General features: G+C 41.8%; 1 protein-coding gene across 1 annotated transcript in view; it reads right to left on the bottom strand.

Annotated features, from left to right (window-relative positions):
• LOC132834969 (mitochondrial adenyl nucleotide antiporter SLC25A24-A-like) overlaps positions 1-16262 on the bottom strand; it is a 32275-nt gene that overhangs the window by 13804 nt on the left and 2209 nt on the right. Inside the window, exons 2-6 of the mRNA XM_060854137.1 lie at positions 9450-9619; positions 8083-8185; positions 3252-3339; positions 1451-1562; positions 46-201 (exon numbers count right to left, since the gene is read on the bottom strand). Coding sequence (XP_060710120.1) covers positions 46-201; positions 1451-1562; positions 3252-3339; positions 8083-8185; positions 9450-9619 — 629 coding nt within the window. The remainder of the gene's footprint in view (positions 1-45; positions 202-1450; positions 1563-3251; positions 3340-8082; positions 8186-9449; positions 9620-16262) is intronic.

Raw genomic sequence — 16262 nt, 5'->3', positions numbered from 1 at the left:
AGCAGATTTTAAAATCGCAGCCCTGCTGGTGATGAGCAATCCTACCTGCATCAGCACCCTGAGCCGGTCAAAGGGGGCAGTCACTGTCCGTGAAACTCCACCAGCCGTGCCTCCTGCAATAAGGTGGCCCCACCACTTCTCTGGTTCCACATTCTCCAAGAATTCCTCGCAATTCGTTATGTCATCATTAATGGAAAAGATCTGCAGAGATTGTGGGAGGAACACAAGAGGGGGAATCAAGGCATTAAGGCGGTAATGCAAATTCCCTGGGTATACCTTATTGGTACTTCCACAACCCTTCCAAATTAAAAAAAAGTACAAAATATATTGCAAGGAAGAGAGTGATTAATCTGTGGAACTCTTTGCCAGAGAATTTTGTGGAGGCTCAGTGAGTGCATGTAAGACAGACAGAGAGAGAGGTTCTTGATTAGTAAGGGGACTGAGGATTATGGGGAGAAGGCAGGAGAATGGGGTTGAGAAATATACCAGCCATAATCGGATGGCAGACTCAATGGGCCAAATAATCTAATTCTGCTCCTATTTCTTATGGTCTAGGTACTTCGGGAGGGTGTAACAGTGGATAAAGTTTGTGTATGAATGTTGCTGTCACTTATGTCCTTGTTGATGCAGATGTACTTCCACGACCCTTCCAAATTAAAAAAAAGTAAAGATTGCCAAGTGTTAAGTGCAAAATGTTCACCAGGGCGCAGTACAGAGCTTCCAGAGTGACACAATTTGTGCTCTCGTGACTGTGGCATCGAATTCACGGAATATTTTAAGATAGAGAGAAAGCCAAAAGCAACATCTGCATCAACAAGGACATAAGTGACAGCAACATTCATACACAAACCTTATCCAACTGTTACACCCTCCCGAAGTACCTAGACCATAAGAAATAGGAGCAGAATTAGATTATTTGGCCCATTGAGTCTGCCATCCAATTATGGTTGGTATGTTTCTCAACCCCATTCTCCTGCCTTCTCCCCATAATCCTCAGTCCCCTTACTAATCAAGAACCTCTCTCTCTGTCTGTCTTACATGCACTCACTGAGCCTCCACAAAATTCTCTGGCAAAGAGTTCCACAGATTAATCACTCTCTTCCTTGCAATATATTTCGTAGGACGATAAGCAGTTTTTGAATCCTTTTTCTAACTAAGCACAAAGCTACAAGAAAAATCAACCCTGACCCACTTGTGCCCATTGGGTTCCATTTTCAGAGTGCAAGTATTTTGGTGGTTTTAGTTACGTTTTTCTTGCACACTTGAATTTAATATGCCATTGCTGACTAACCTTACATAAAGCATCCCTGGGCATCAACAGAGTTTGTGCCCTAAAAAGTAACTTTGAGATGAAACTAAGAGACAAATTGCTTTCCAATGCAGAGTGTGCACTCATCCAGATCTGTAATCAGTGCACAGCCAGAAAATCAATTCTGGATACCCTACTTACGCTATTGTATCGCCAGATGTCAATCATAGTTCGCATGTTGTCCTCCACAGTCGTTATGTAGATCTTTCGCCATTCATTCCAATCCATATCCATATAATCATCTTGGTCCAAGCTGATAAATTGTAACAGAAAAAGCAGTATTTGATCTCTTGACATCTGAGTTCCTTTGGTAAATACATTAATTAGCAATAAATATTTACTGAACATAATGCAACAGTTAAGAATTCACAATTTGTGCTTTTGCAATGTAAAGATCCGAGGTCACTATCCAAATTATACTGGGCAATTTTCCAAACATCCTGGCCAACATGCACCACCCAACAGGTATAAGAAAAACAGACTGAATTGGTCATTATCTTGGTGCTGCACATAAATAGCATGTGCATTAATTTGGAAGTGCAGTGGTCCTACCTGCTTCAGTGGTAATAACATCACTGACTAGGTTGAGTAGAAAATCTTTATAAATGCAATCACTGCTACAATTTACTGGCTGTGAAGCAGCTCGGAACAACCTGGAGATTTGAAAGACACTAATCATCTATAACAATCTCAAAAATTGTGCTCAAATGGCTATTGACCAGCAACTATCATTTACGCATGCCTTAAGTAACAGAACATTACAGGGCACTTAACAGCATTACTCAAAAATCTGATATCAAACCATAAAAGGAGATATCAAGGCACCGAACCAAAAACCTGATGAAAAAAAAAATGAATAAAATGCTTTGAAAGGAGAGACAGGTCAAAGGCCTTAGGGATAGAATTCCAGAAATGACCTTCCCTCCATCACAAGGTCAGATGCAAGAGGTGTTCTCCAAAGATTGTATGATGTTCAGCACCACTCAACTCCTCACACTGAAGCAACCCATGTTCAAGTGGAACAAGATCCTGGGCAATATCCAAGCTTGGGCTGACAAGTGGCAAATGACATATGCACCATACAAATGCCAGGCTCTGCCATCACCAATAAGAAATTATCTAACCAGCACCCTAGACAATCAATGTTACCATCACCGAATCCCACCCCCTCAACATCGTTGGAGTTATTATTGGCTACTGATGAAGGGCTCTGGCCCGAAACGTCGAATTTCCTGTTCCTTGGATGCTGCCTAACCTGCTGTGCTTTAACCAGCAACACATTTTCAGCTTTACTAGCAAGTCAACTGGACTCACCACGTAAACACAGTGGCTACAAAAAGCAGGTCCGAGATTAGGAATATTGTGGCAAGTAACTCTCCTCTTGACTCCCCGAAGCCTGCCCACCATTTATAGACACAAGGCTGTAGTGTGATGGAATACTCCCCCACTTACATCTATGGATGCAGCTCCAACACCACTCAAGAAGCTTGACACCAGCCAGGACAAAACAGTCCAGTAAACCAACACCACACCCACAAACATCCACTACCTCCACCACCGACACTCACTAACAGCAGTGTGTACTATAAGACGGACTGCAGAAATTCACCAAAGATCCTCAGACAGCACCTTCCACAACCATGACCACTTCCACCTAGAAGGACAAGGGCAGAAGATACATGGAACACCACCACCTGCAAGTTCCCCTCCAAGCCACTCACCTAAGGGCATGTGGGTCACCCTGCAGCACATGGACTGCAGTGGATCAAGATGATGGCTCACCCCACCTTCTCAAGGACAACTAGGGACGGGTAATAAATGATGGTCAGGTAGCAACACCTATGCCCCATAAGTGAATTTAAACAAAAATTAGTTTTAAGCTTACACCACATCTTTGTGCAAATATGATTTATTTTGACAAATGTTGCTTGAGTTGACTTACTGATTAAGAATTCTGTTTGCGTGGAAAAGATTAAGACTAACATGAAGTCTTCCCATGAGATGCATGATCCTCCATTTGCTTATGTTGCCTAAACATACAAATATGAATGGAAAATTAAAATACCAGACATCAGATGTCAGACATCAGAACTAATAACAGAAAATGCTGTAAATACTCGTGTCTCTCACCAACTACTGCCTGACCTGCTGTGAATTTACAGCATTTTAGGCTCCTAATTCACAGTAATTATTCACAGAATAGAATCATAGAATCCCTACGGTGTGGAAGCAGGCTGTCCGGCCGATCGAATCCGCACCGACCCTCCACAGAACAGACCACCCCCTACGCTATCCCTGTAACCTCTCATTTCCCATGGGTAATAAGATCACCTCATTCTTAAAAACTCCTTCCAGGAGTTCAACTTGTTGGGGAGTAAGCTTGAATCGAGGATTGGTTAACACCAGGACACTATGGGGCAATTTAGCATGGGCAATCCACCTTTGGATTTTGGGAAGAAACCCACACAGACAGGGGGAGAATGCGCAAACACCACACAGACAGTCGCCTGAGGCTGCAATCGCCTACCTCAATTCTACCGTATTGAAAGAAGAATCAAAGCAAAAGGCTGGAAACCAAAACAAAACCCAGAAAATTGTAAAAATATTCAGATCAGGCAGCACCTACAATAAGAGAACATTTACCATTTCAGGTTCATAATCTCACAGCAGATCTTAAAGCTTGTTTGAGGGGCTGTGGAAAGAGGGAAGATGCTACAAGCCAAATTACATGCAAGTAATATGAACAAATGAATTAGAAGCAGACCATTTGGCCCATCTAGCCTACTCCAGCACCTCTCAGATTTGAGGCCACAATCAAATCCATGTTCCCTTGTTAGTCAAGAATATACTCTGCCATTAAATTACTTAATGACCCTATATTGAACAAACTAGGGTAGCTCCAAAGTCACAGAGGAGAAAAAGTTCATACTCCCCTGTCTGAAATAGGAGAGTCCTTACTCTTAAATGGGTCACCTCGTTTCAGTCACTCCCACAAGGAGAAGCAGATTTTCACAATCCAACCTTTCAATAGGATCACCTCATTCTTCTAAACTCCAATGGATAATCGTACAAGAGCTCACCTTGTTGGGGGTAAGCTTGATTTGAGGATTGGTTAACACATGATCGGCAGAGGTGGGATCAACAGGTACAATTTTGGTTAGAAAGATACAACTAGTGGAGTGCCACAATGATTACCCCTCAGGTATCAATTATTTACTCTCTCTATGAATGACTAGAATGAGGGGTAGAGTGGAATGTGCCTGAATTTGCAGATAATACAACAGTGCACTTGGGCATGTTGTGGTGAGGACATAAGGAATTTTGCAAGGGGTTACAGGTCAGTTCAGTGAGTGGGCAAAAACTTGGCAGATGGAGCGTAAATGAGCAAGGGTCAGGGCACACACTTTGGTACAAATAATCAAAAAGCAATTAATTAAATGGAGATAGTCTCCAAAAATATAAATAGAGAGACCTGGGCACTCTTGTGAGAGAGACACAAGTTAGCATACAGATGCAACGACTCACTCAGGTGGCAAATGGAATTCTAGCTTTTTACTACTAAAGGACTGAAGCTTTAAAAACAGTTAAGTTTGGTTCAGACTGTACAGGGTGCTGTTGAGGCCGCACCAACAGCACAGCGTTAAGTTTCGATCTCTGTATTTAACAAAGGATGGACTGGCATTGGAGGCAGTCCAAAGCAGATTCACTACACTGACTCCTAGGATGATACATTGCTGACTTATCAAGAGCAATAAACAGGTTAGGCCCTTATTCAGGGAGAAAATGAGGACTGCAGATGCTGGAGATCAGAGCTGAAAATGTGTTGCTGGAAAATCGCAGCAGGTCAGGCAGCATCCAAGGAGCAGGAGAGTCAACGTTTCGGGCATAAGCTTTCATGAAGAAGGGCTCATGCCCGAAACGTCGACTGTCCTGCTCCTTGGATGCTGCCTGACCTGCTGCACTTTTCCAGGAACACAATTTCAGCTCTAGGCCCTTATTCATTAAGGGTATAGAAGAATAAGGGAAATCTTAATGAAACACACAAGATTCTGAGGGCTACTGGCAGGGTAGATGTTAAGAAGAACATTGTCTATTAGTCAGGGACACCTTGAACTAGGCAGCACAGTTATAGAATAAAGAGACTTCATAAGATAACTTCTTCATTCCAGGTGTCATCCAAGTGAACCTTGGCTGAATTGCGTCTCACACATTTCCATCTTTTTTTAAAATGAGGAGCCCAAAACTCCATGTGCCCGATACAACTGTAGCAAAACATTATTTTTATAGTCTGTTCCCTTCACAATAAACAATAACATTCTAGTTGTCTTCCTACTTACCTGCTTACTAACTTTTTGTGACACCAGGAAACCTAAGTCCCTTTGCATTTCATTGTCACAGAGTCATAGAATCAGAGTCATACAGCATGGAAACAAGACCCTTTAGTCCAACTCATCCATGCCAACCACAGTCATAAATTAATCTAGTCCCATTTGCCAGCATTTGGCCTATAGCCCTCTTAAACTCTTCCTATTCATATACCATTCCAGATGCCTTTTAAATGTTATAACTGTACTTGCCTCCACCACTTCTTCAATACACACACCACCCTCTGCGTGAAAAAATTGCCCTTAGGTCCCTCTTAAATCTTACTCCTCTCACCTTAAACCTATGTTCTCTAGTTCTGGACTCCCCTGCCCTGGGGAGAAGATCTTGGCTATCAATGCCCCTCATGATTTTATAAACCTCTACAAGGTCACCCTTCAGTCTCCAACGCTGCAGGAAAAATTGCCCCAACGTATTCGGCATCTCCCTATAGCTCAAATCCTTCAACCCTGGCAACATCCTGTGAATCTTTTCAGAACCCTTTCAAGTTTCACAACATTTTTCCTACAGCAGGGAGACCAGATTTGCACGCAGTATTCCAAATGTGACCCAACCAACTTTTACAACCACACCATGGACCTCCCAACTCCTATTCTCAATGCACTGACCAATATAGGCTAGCATACCAAACTTTATTATCCTGTCGATGTGTGGCTCCACTTTCAAGGAACTATGAACCTACACTCCAAGGTCTCTTTACTTAGCAACACTCAACAGGACCTTACCATTAAGTGCAAATGCACTGCCTTGATTGGCCTTGCCAAAATGCAGCACCTCAGATTTATCTAAATTAAACTCCATCTGCCATTGCTTGGTTCATCTGATCAAGGTCTCATTGTACTCAGAGATAGCCTTCTTCACTATCCACTACACCTTCAATTTTGGTGTCATCTGCAAACTTACGAATCATATCTCATATCTCACATTGATACAAATCACAAAAAGCTTGCACCAAAACATTTTGCCCTTCCATACTAAAACTGTCGCTGCTTACAGGATCCATACTCCGCTACTCCCTTTCTTATTCATGGTATTTGTCCAGGTGCTTTTTGATTGCTGCTATTGTGTCTGCTTCCACCACCTCCTCTGGCAGCCTCTCAACCTCCTGTGACCCAGTGAAATCCAACTTTCTTCATAGCTAAAATCATCCCCCATTCCAGGCAACACCTTGGTAAAAAGTGAGGTCTGCAGATGCTGGAGATCAGAGCTGAAAATGTGTTGCTGGTTAAAGCACAGCAGGTTAGGCAGCATCCAAGGAACAGGAAATTCGACGTTTCGGGCCAGAGCCCTTCCTGATGAAGGGCTCTGGCCCGAAACGTCGAATTTCCTGTTCCTTGGATGCTGCCTAACCTGCTGTGCTTTAACCAGCAACACCTTGATAAACCTTTTCTGTAACCCCTCGAAAGCATCTACATCCTTCTGGTAGTGTGGTGACCAGAACTGTATGCAACTGTTCCTGAGAAAGAGAGGGGGGAGATAGTTTAGAATTGAAAATAAGCTCCCTTAGCATAATGAGTTCAGACCAGAGTTCTTTGGTTAAAACCCTGAAGAGGACATTTGAAGCTGAGAAAGTTTATGTTCAGTTGTATGACAAATCAAGGAATAGGCTATCAGATTCTCACTGGGAATTGAATTCACAGCTAAGTCAAATCTGATGTGAGATACAGAAGGGATTTCTCTCCTAGTACAATGAAGGTGTGCTCTTGGATTAATCGGATTATATTTTTACTATGTTTTTTGAAACCTTTAAATTTGTATTGAATATAAATAGTTTGGACTATTCCATTTCATTTTTTTTACATACTAAATTTTGGTTTTGTTGTGGAGGCCAAATCTGCCATATTGTCTGCTTGTGTTTCAGTGAAAGACCACCTAATTAAAACCAAAAATAAATTATGATCCATCAAGCTATATTTCAGTGCGGATCCAACTTGCCCAGTAATAATATTAGATTTAATAAATACATGCATCCCTGATTCTGATGGAGCATTGAGAATCAACAACAGAATGTGGAACTACAGCCCAATATAAGGCAGGACACTGCTGAACCAGTTGGGATTGTGCATCAATCTGGCAGCTCCTATGGTTTGTTCTGTCATCACCGTTTGGTGGATGGATTGAGCTGTTAAAACAGAATGCAACGTCCTCCAAAACATCTCTCAGGAGAGCTTCAGTAAGTAGCAACAAGTCTAAGATCTTGCACTCTAACCTAGCCCCACAAATAACAGTGGGTCTTTAGTTCAACTCTGATACATACACACATTCTTAATATCCATTCACTGGTAAACATTTCTGAAGGTGAGCACATGCTTGCTGGGAATCAGTAGAACTGTCAGCAATCAGTCTCATAGCTCAAAAGAAATATATACTTGAGATCAGCTTAGACTTACCACCTCTGGTCTTTGTGACTTTTCCAAAACCCAGCAATAGTTTCTTGTTGTTCCTCTCAAGGTATTTCCGGAACGCTTCAAAGTTTTTAGTTTTTGATTCTTCCTTTAACAGTTATTTTATTTGAATGAAGGGAAAAATAATTCATTAACTTCTAGAAGAATATGAGAAGAGACAGAATATTTATTCTAGTCAATGATAGACTTGTACACAGGAAGTGGGACAAAATGTGCTAGCAACAGAGACCTCCATTTTAGTCTTGATATAACCTATGATAGAGACTCTGTATTTGTAAAATTGCAAACTTTTCTTATAGTAATTTGTTTTGGAAATTAAATATTCCTTTCCTCAGTTAAGGAAGAGAATTTATCATTTGAAGTATTCACAACTGTTCTACTTTATGCTCAGGAAGCCTTATGTTGCTTATAGTCCAACAGGTTTAATTGAAACCACACTAGCTTTCAGAGCAACGTGATGTTCTGATGAAGGAGCATCGCTCCGAAAGCTAGTGTGCTTCCAATTAAACCTGTTGGACTATAATCTGGTGTTGTGTGATTTTTAACTTTGTACACCCCAGTCCAACATCGGCATCTCCAAATTATGTTGCTTATGTACTAGTACTTAGAGTCAGAGATGTACAGCACGGAAACAGACCCTTCGGTCCAACCCGCCCATGCCAACCAGATATCCCAACCCAATTTAGTCCCACCTGCCAGCACCTCGCCCATATCCCTCCAAACCCTTCCTATTCATATACTCAGCCTCCACCACTTCCTCTGGCAGCTCATTCCATATACGTACCGCCCCTCTGTGTGAAAAAGTTGCCCCTTCGGTCTCTTTTACATCTTTCCCCTCTCACTCTAACCCTATGCCCTCTAGTTCTGGACTCCCTGACCCCAGGAAAAAGACTTTGCCTATCTACCCTATCCATGCCCTTCGTAATTTTGTAAACCTCCAGAGCTTAAGACCATAATAAATAGGAATAGGACTAGGCTGTCTGGCCTCTCAATCCTGCTCTGCTATTCACACCCACTTTCCTGCCTTTAAGCCATTCAGGAAGACAGGGAACACTGCACACAAAAGGTGGTAGCAATGAGGAATGCTCTCAAAAGTGTTTGATACAAGTTCTATAAATTCTGCATATGTTTTGCTCGTCACAACATAAAGATCAGTGTACATTAAACAGGAGGTCAGGCTCAAGGATTGGAATGACCACCACCTGTCTATAACTTCCAGGTGTGACAGCGTGCAATTAAAATTCTAACTGCAAAATATGGGACTGTATCTTTACTTGAGTAACTCATGATTTGTTATATAATATACGGACATTGTAAATGAGATGTCGCCTTCACGCTAAATAGCACTTTACCTGTGGAATAGCTTCCAAAGCATGTACTAGTTCCTGGGTATCTACGCGGCCATCCCCGTGGGTATTTAGTCGCCAATAAAGATTATACCAAAATGCATCTGTTGCTAATGCCTCATCAGGAGCGCCTCTTTGGAAAACCTCTTTCATAAACAGGAACATTGCAAGGGCTCCTAAAACACAGGAGACAAACTTCCAAAATTGCACAGATTGTAAATAAAGCAATAAGGATCGGTCTACTTCATTTTATCTCCACTCCCATTGACTAACAAATCGTCTGGAGTTAAATTTGATATTAAACATTAAACGAACAGCATACTGAATGCACAGAAGCAGTTTGTATCAAATTCTCAGTGAACTCTTGGGCAGCTTCCCGGACACCTGAATGGGGCAGCAAATAACAGCGATTTGTCTTTCAAGAGAGGGGCAAGGGTTTTACAGATCTGCTTCTGACAAATGGTAAGATCGTTTGACCTCCTTTGTGTACAAGTCAGCCCCTCTGACAGCAACAATCTTCATCTTCAGTTCAGGAGGCAGGTTGAAGTGCCACACGAACACCATGTGAACTGATGCTCTGGACCAGGACCTTCACAAGGGCTGTTTAAACTGTGACCACCTCAGCCAATACAAGTGGGCATAGGTTGCTATCAAGTGGGATAGAGAGACCTGGTGCAAATTGTTTTAATCCTATTGCACCAAAATTACACAGCCCAAAGTAAAACAAATTCATTAACTGAAAATGCTGAAGTAGCTACACTATGCAACCGACCAGCAGATCAGAAATCCATGAATTCCATCACACAAACTCCAATACCCAGCAAACATATCGTGAAAAGTGTTTGCAAATTGATTTGCACTTGCTCTGCTGGCGTCTGGCTACCCAAATATATATGGACTGCAGTGGTTCAAGGTGGGAGCTGACCAGGATCTTCTCGGGGCAGTGACACCCACATCCCACAAATTGCAGAAAATACATCAGCAATCCATGGTAACAAAAAGCTCTGTCACCTTATGATAGTATTAAGACTTGGAGAAATGGTATCAATTCAAGGTTAACCTTCTGGGAACGAATTCATTCATCAGGAGCTGAATGTCCAAGTTTTGCACTGCCTGAAGTGGCAAGAGATTGAACAAAATAGGCAGATTAAATGTTTTTTTAAACACATTTTGAGTATAATAATAATGACAGTAAGTTTAAAAAATAAGCTGAGAGTCAAAATTCAGCTTATTGGTGAAGTGCCCCTCTATGTTGGTATACCAAGAGGTAGGGCATGTGGGGACACAATGAGATGTGACCAACTGGGAAAAATAGCCAGCAAATTTACATTAAACATGAGTCTTTTATTAAATGAATGCAGTTCTAGATTTAGGGGCAACATTAACACCTTCAAGCAGTGATAACCTCAATATAATCTCAACAAAAAGCCATAGAATATTCCATGCCAAATTGCCATACCACAGAATCTGGGATCCTTTCTTGGCAAAATAAGCGCTCAATAACATGCTACGGTCGTGATGCCATTACATTCCTTCACATCACTATAAATATGAAAATCTCACTGCTGAGAAGGCAGCTTCCATTTCATTGACTGGAAAAGAATTTTGGTTTCTTATATAGATGTCACAATAGTGCAGTGACATCGCAGTGGAATCAACCACATAGAGTGCCTGAAGGGGGAGAAACAACTGTACTGACCTCAGTAATAATGTGTATGGTGCATAGTTAAAATCATTTTGTCACCTGCAAATGATAGGTAACTTAATTCCAGGGGTAGTACTTGGTAGAAGTCCCCATTCCATGACAGAAGGTTGCAGATTTCTGTCCCTTTCCAAAGCTTCAGCAGATCTCTTCTGGCACTGTAGTAGCAAGGAGGTGCTACACTGTTGTAAGGTTTGTTCTATTAAGTTATGGGCCCACCTAAAACACTAGGCAGGGGTTAAAGTTTCTCGATCTCCAGATTCCTAAGGTGGAGACTGAAACCTGTATACTAGCCAACATTCTGTCCTTCCTGGTGTCTCTTACAGTCATCGGTTCTCATCTTTGATCATATGGACTCAAAATACTCACCTCATCCAGACTGACCTTTCTGCTCACCAAGAAACAAAATATTTCTTGATAAATTCTACAGAAGGGTTGTTAGAAAATCAAAGAACTTCATCTCATATGAGTCTTGATTCACTTTGAGACTCTATTTAGTGGGCGGCACGGTGGCACAGTGGTTAGCACTGTTGCCTCACAGCACCAGAGACCCGCGTTCAATTCCCGCCTCAGGCAACTGTCTGTGTGGAGTGTGCACGTTCTCCCCGTGTCTGCGTGGGTTTCCTCCGGGTGCTCCGGTTTCCTCCCACAGTCCAAAAATGTGCAGGTTAGGTGCATTGACCACGCTAAAATGCCCGTAGTGTTAGGTGCAGGGGTAAATGTAGGGGAATGGTTCTGGGTGGGTGCGCTTCGGCGGGTCGGTGTGGAATTGTTGGGCCGAAGGGCCTGTTTCCACACTGTAAGTAATCTAATTAGGCAAGATTTTTCTTTATTCGAGCCACAGTAGTTGATCCGCAATTATTGTGTAATAATACTTACATTAATGCCCTATCAATTCCATTACTTTAGTACATCCTCACCCCCCAAAATGGCGGTGCAATCCAAAGAAGCTAGAAAATCGGGAAGAAATTTTCTTGAGCCTTTGCTCAGTTCCTAGATAAAGCTCAAACCGATAAATTAGTACCTGTGGATAGTTCTATATTTTTGACAATGTGCACTACTTGCTCCTATATGCAAATATCAGTGTTAATTCACACACAGCACTCAATTTCAGGGGCACCTCTGAATGTTTGTGATGGATACTCTCCCAGAGATGATATACAGCTCATCAATAAGCACAGACTGCAATCAGGAGGATTTTGAAATAGTAACTGGGGTGGCAAGACAGAGGTAAGTCAAATAGACAATTCCAGAGGATGGGTGTTATGGCTCAGAGAATCAATACAGTGGCTGGAAACCATATGGAAGTTTTTAAAAATCCATTCTCTCGCGGAATACTATCCCATTATTGTCCATCCCTAATTGCCCCAAGGACAGTTTAGAATCAGGCACATTGCTGTGGGTCTGGGATCACATGTAGGTCAGACCAGGTAAGGATGGCAGATTTCCTTCCCTAAAGGACAGTAGTAAACCAGATGAATTTTAATGATAATTGCCAGTGGTTACATAGTTGGCAGTTTATCGCCCAATTTTTGTTGAACTCTAATTTCACCATCTATCAAGTTGGGATTTGAACTTCCATCTCCAGAATGTTAGCCTGGGGTTCTGGATTACTAATCCAATGACAATACCACCACACCAATACCTTCGCATAAGGCAGGTTGGAGAACAAAGGCAGGAGTTTTCAAAGAAGCAAAATGCACAAAAGTCAGGCTGGAGACAGTGCAACATATTGCATATTCAGCTGAATGGCTGGAAGCTCTGGAATTCTGTTCCAATATCCTTTTCCCTCTTTAAAACTCAACTCTCCGTTCAAAATTTGACAAGAGACACGAGTTGTAGTGTCTTCAAATTGAATTTTGTGGAGGGTTGAGGCACAGATGTCATTTGGAATGATTGAACCAAGTCTTAAATGTATTTTACAACATTCATGATAGGGAACATTGGGTTAGGGGCTACAGTAGTACACTTGAGTGTCTAAAGTCTGCTCTGCCATTCAAGATGATCATGGCTGATGCACATTGCTGCCAATCCACCTGCAACCTTACATTCGTATTGTTCATCAAGAATCTCTCTCAGCCTGAGAAATATTCAAAGACAAGTCACTACTTCCATTCATATTAAGGCAGAAGTAAAAAGATACCTCTCTGAGAAAAAGAGTCCCAATTGTCTTAAATGTGTAAGCTCTTATTTTTAAACAATGACCCAGATTGTTCCAGAAATGGATATATTCACCTTTCCCAGAGGATTCAGGATCTTATATATTACTATAATCTCTCAATTTTTTGAACTCCAGCAGATACAAGCCTAGCCTGTGCAACCTTTCCTCAGAAGACTTCATACGATCCCAGGTATTAGTTTCATAAACCTTTCCTGCACACAACATATTTACATCCTTCCTGAAAAAAGGATGCCACTACAAAAAAAAGTTGGAAATGCCCACATCAACACGGAAATTTTCCAGACAAAATAGGAGAGAGATTTGCTCTCCATCTAACCAAGATGCACGTGAGTTGGGAGTGTGTGATACAGATAACTGGGTGGGCTGGAGCGAAAGGCTTTCCATTATCCGACAGTAACATTTCTCACCCCTTGCTCTTCCCACATCTTTATCATTACCTTGACATTCCCGAAGCAAGGCAAACTTGTCAGGAAAGGATCCTGAGCTAAATTACAAGAAATGAAATGAGATAGTTAAGTTGGGGTAGGGGAGGGTGCAGCAGAAGATAGAGGAGGAGGAGGAGGAGGAGCAGGAATACGATAGAAGATTATATTTTAAATAGATCCTTCAGAAGGTGGTGGCACAGTGGTTAGCACTGCTACCTCAGCACCAGGGACCCAGGTGACTGTCTGTGTGGAGTTTGCACATTCTCCCCGTGTCCGCACGGTTTCCGCTGGATGTTCCAGTTTCCTTCCGGTCACAAAGATGTGCAGGTGAGGGTGAATTGGCCATGCTAAATTGCCCATGGTGTTCAGGGACATGTAGGTTAGGTACATGAGTCAGGGGTAAATATAGGATAAAAGGTTAGGGGAATGGATCTGGGTGGATTACTTTTCAGAGGGTCGGTGTGGACTTGTTGGGCCAAAGGGCCTGTTTCCACACTGTAGGGATTCCTATGATTCTAAGGTACACTGGAAATGAGTGTAGTACAAATGATAAACAAAGAACTTCCCAATACTATAACATGGAACAGATGAAAATATTGTTAGTTACAGGCATGCTGAAAGCAACAGGGGATGGCAAGGACACAACGTACCACTGTCTCTCATCCTTATCCAAGACATAGCAATGAATTATCCTTTGTAGTATCTTCTAATTCAAGCTCTCTTATAGCATACTCCACCGGCAATTTAATGCATTGATCCAATTCGAAAACCACTCAATGTATTGAAGTGTTTGACAGGAACACCATCTAGTGGATCTCCAAGAGTTTGCAAAGCACAAAGTAAGTAGCTAAGTATTCTCACATTTCATTGTTTTGCGAAACAGCCAGAGCTTTAGTCATGTTGGTGTGGCATAACTTTTAATTCCTCCTCAACAAAACAGGCTGTTAGTCCAATTAGTGAAACACTACCTACAGTAATACTTCCACTATGAGTTGATTGGATTAGTTGGATCAACCCCATCTTAATAGTAGGATTTGTCTATTTATTGCACATCAGCTAATGCAAACGTCAAGGAAAGATTATGGACAAGACCATCACAAGTCGACCTTGCAATACTGTATTAGTCAAAACCAAACCTGGCCCAGTCTCTCAGAAACTCGATCAGCAATACACAACTAAACATAGCGAAACCAATCTACTTACCAGCAGCACAACATTGAGACCTACCATCAAATGATCACTGAACAGCTGGAGTAGTCTGGGTTGCTTAAGTTTCATTGGAAATGATTGCAGAGACATTCAAGGTGATAAACTAGATAGAGAAGCAAACTTTACAGCACATCAAATTGAAGATGGTTACTAACTCAACGATATTGAACAAAAATAAGTGGCAAATGCGTAATGATCACATTGTTTTCCCTTCACAGATCAACTTGTAAAAGGATTTCTGCTATATCTGAGGCAATTATCCTGAAGTCAGGCAACAATAAACAAGCAAGTTGGTCCGTAGTTTCTTTCTACAAGTTCCATCTGGATTTATCTTGTGAATTCCCTCAGGCTAGTAATCAGCCACTATCGATGTTTCGGGGTGTGAGCCCACTGAGACAGAAAGCAAACATAACCACACTGCACACATCCGGTTTCTGCAAATAAACAATTCTGTCAGAGTATCAACAGGAAGAAAATCAACTATAGCCTCCAATCAGTGTTACCCTTTTAGTACAAATAATTAGTTTTCGACATGCCTCTCTCTTCACTGACCAGATCTGAGACATGAATTTCAATACGATCATCAGCCATGTGGTTTGAAAAAGAAAATAGATTCCTCAGATAAAGGATTTGAAATCTACACAAAAGCCTTCACTACTTTCCCGGAAATACTGGTTATTCTTGCGGATCATCCTAAGTTAGTGTCAATGTGAGTACAGCCATGCTGTAGACATGTAAGCAACATACATAGTTGAGTTGTACTGTCTGATCAGGAACTCTTGCTGACGTGGTCACTGTGAACACGTCCACCTTCGTAAATCCATAAGATGACAGTCCAATGCAAGTTCCATGCGGTTCCATCAATTGCAACATATGGGTGGCACTGTAAAAATGCCCAGTTGGCGTTATATGGGCCAACATTTCATAAGACATAGTATGAGCCAAACCAAACCACAGACTGATCAACAATCAGCAGTGTATGTGCAAATCCACATTCAAATTACATATCATTATTTCTTTTGCTACCTAAGAACATATCTCCATTAACCTGCCCAGTTCCTTATATACCCATGTGGGATTTTTAACTGGTCACTCAGTAACAGATTCAGGTGAAATGTAGAAAAACTAGACACATTTAATCAGACATCACTGTGTTACTGTTGACCTCCGCCATTACACAGGAAGGTGGAGACTAGGCAGCAAGCACAGACCTGCACTGAGTCAGCCAAGAACAGCTCTCTTATCTACAGCTAAGGCAGAGCATGGCAAGATTGATAATGAAGGAATTTCACAAAAAGAAA

The sequence above is a fragment of the Hemiscyllium ocellatum genome, chromosome 43, assembly GCF_020745735.1.
Source record: "Hemiscyllium ocellatum isolate sHemOce1 chromosome 43, sHemOce1.pat.X.cur, whole genome shotgun sequence".
Classification (NCBI taxonomy): domain Eukaryota; kingdom Metazoa; phylum Chordata; class Chondrichthyes; order Orectolobiformes; family Hemiscylliidae; genus Hemiscyllium; species Hemiscyllium ocellatum.
Note: the sequence above shows the minus strand (reverse complement) of the source record. Positions and strands in the feature narration are given on the sequence as shown.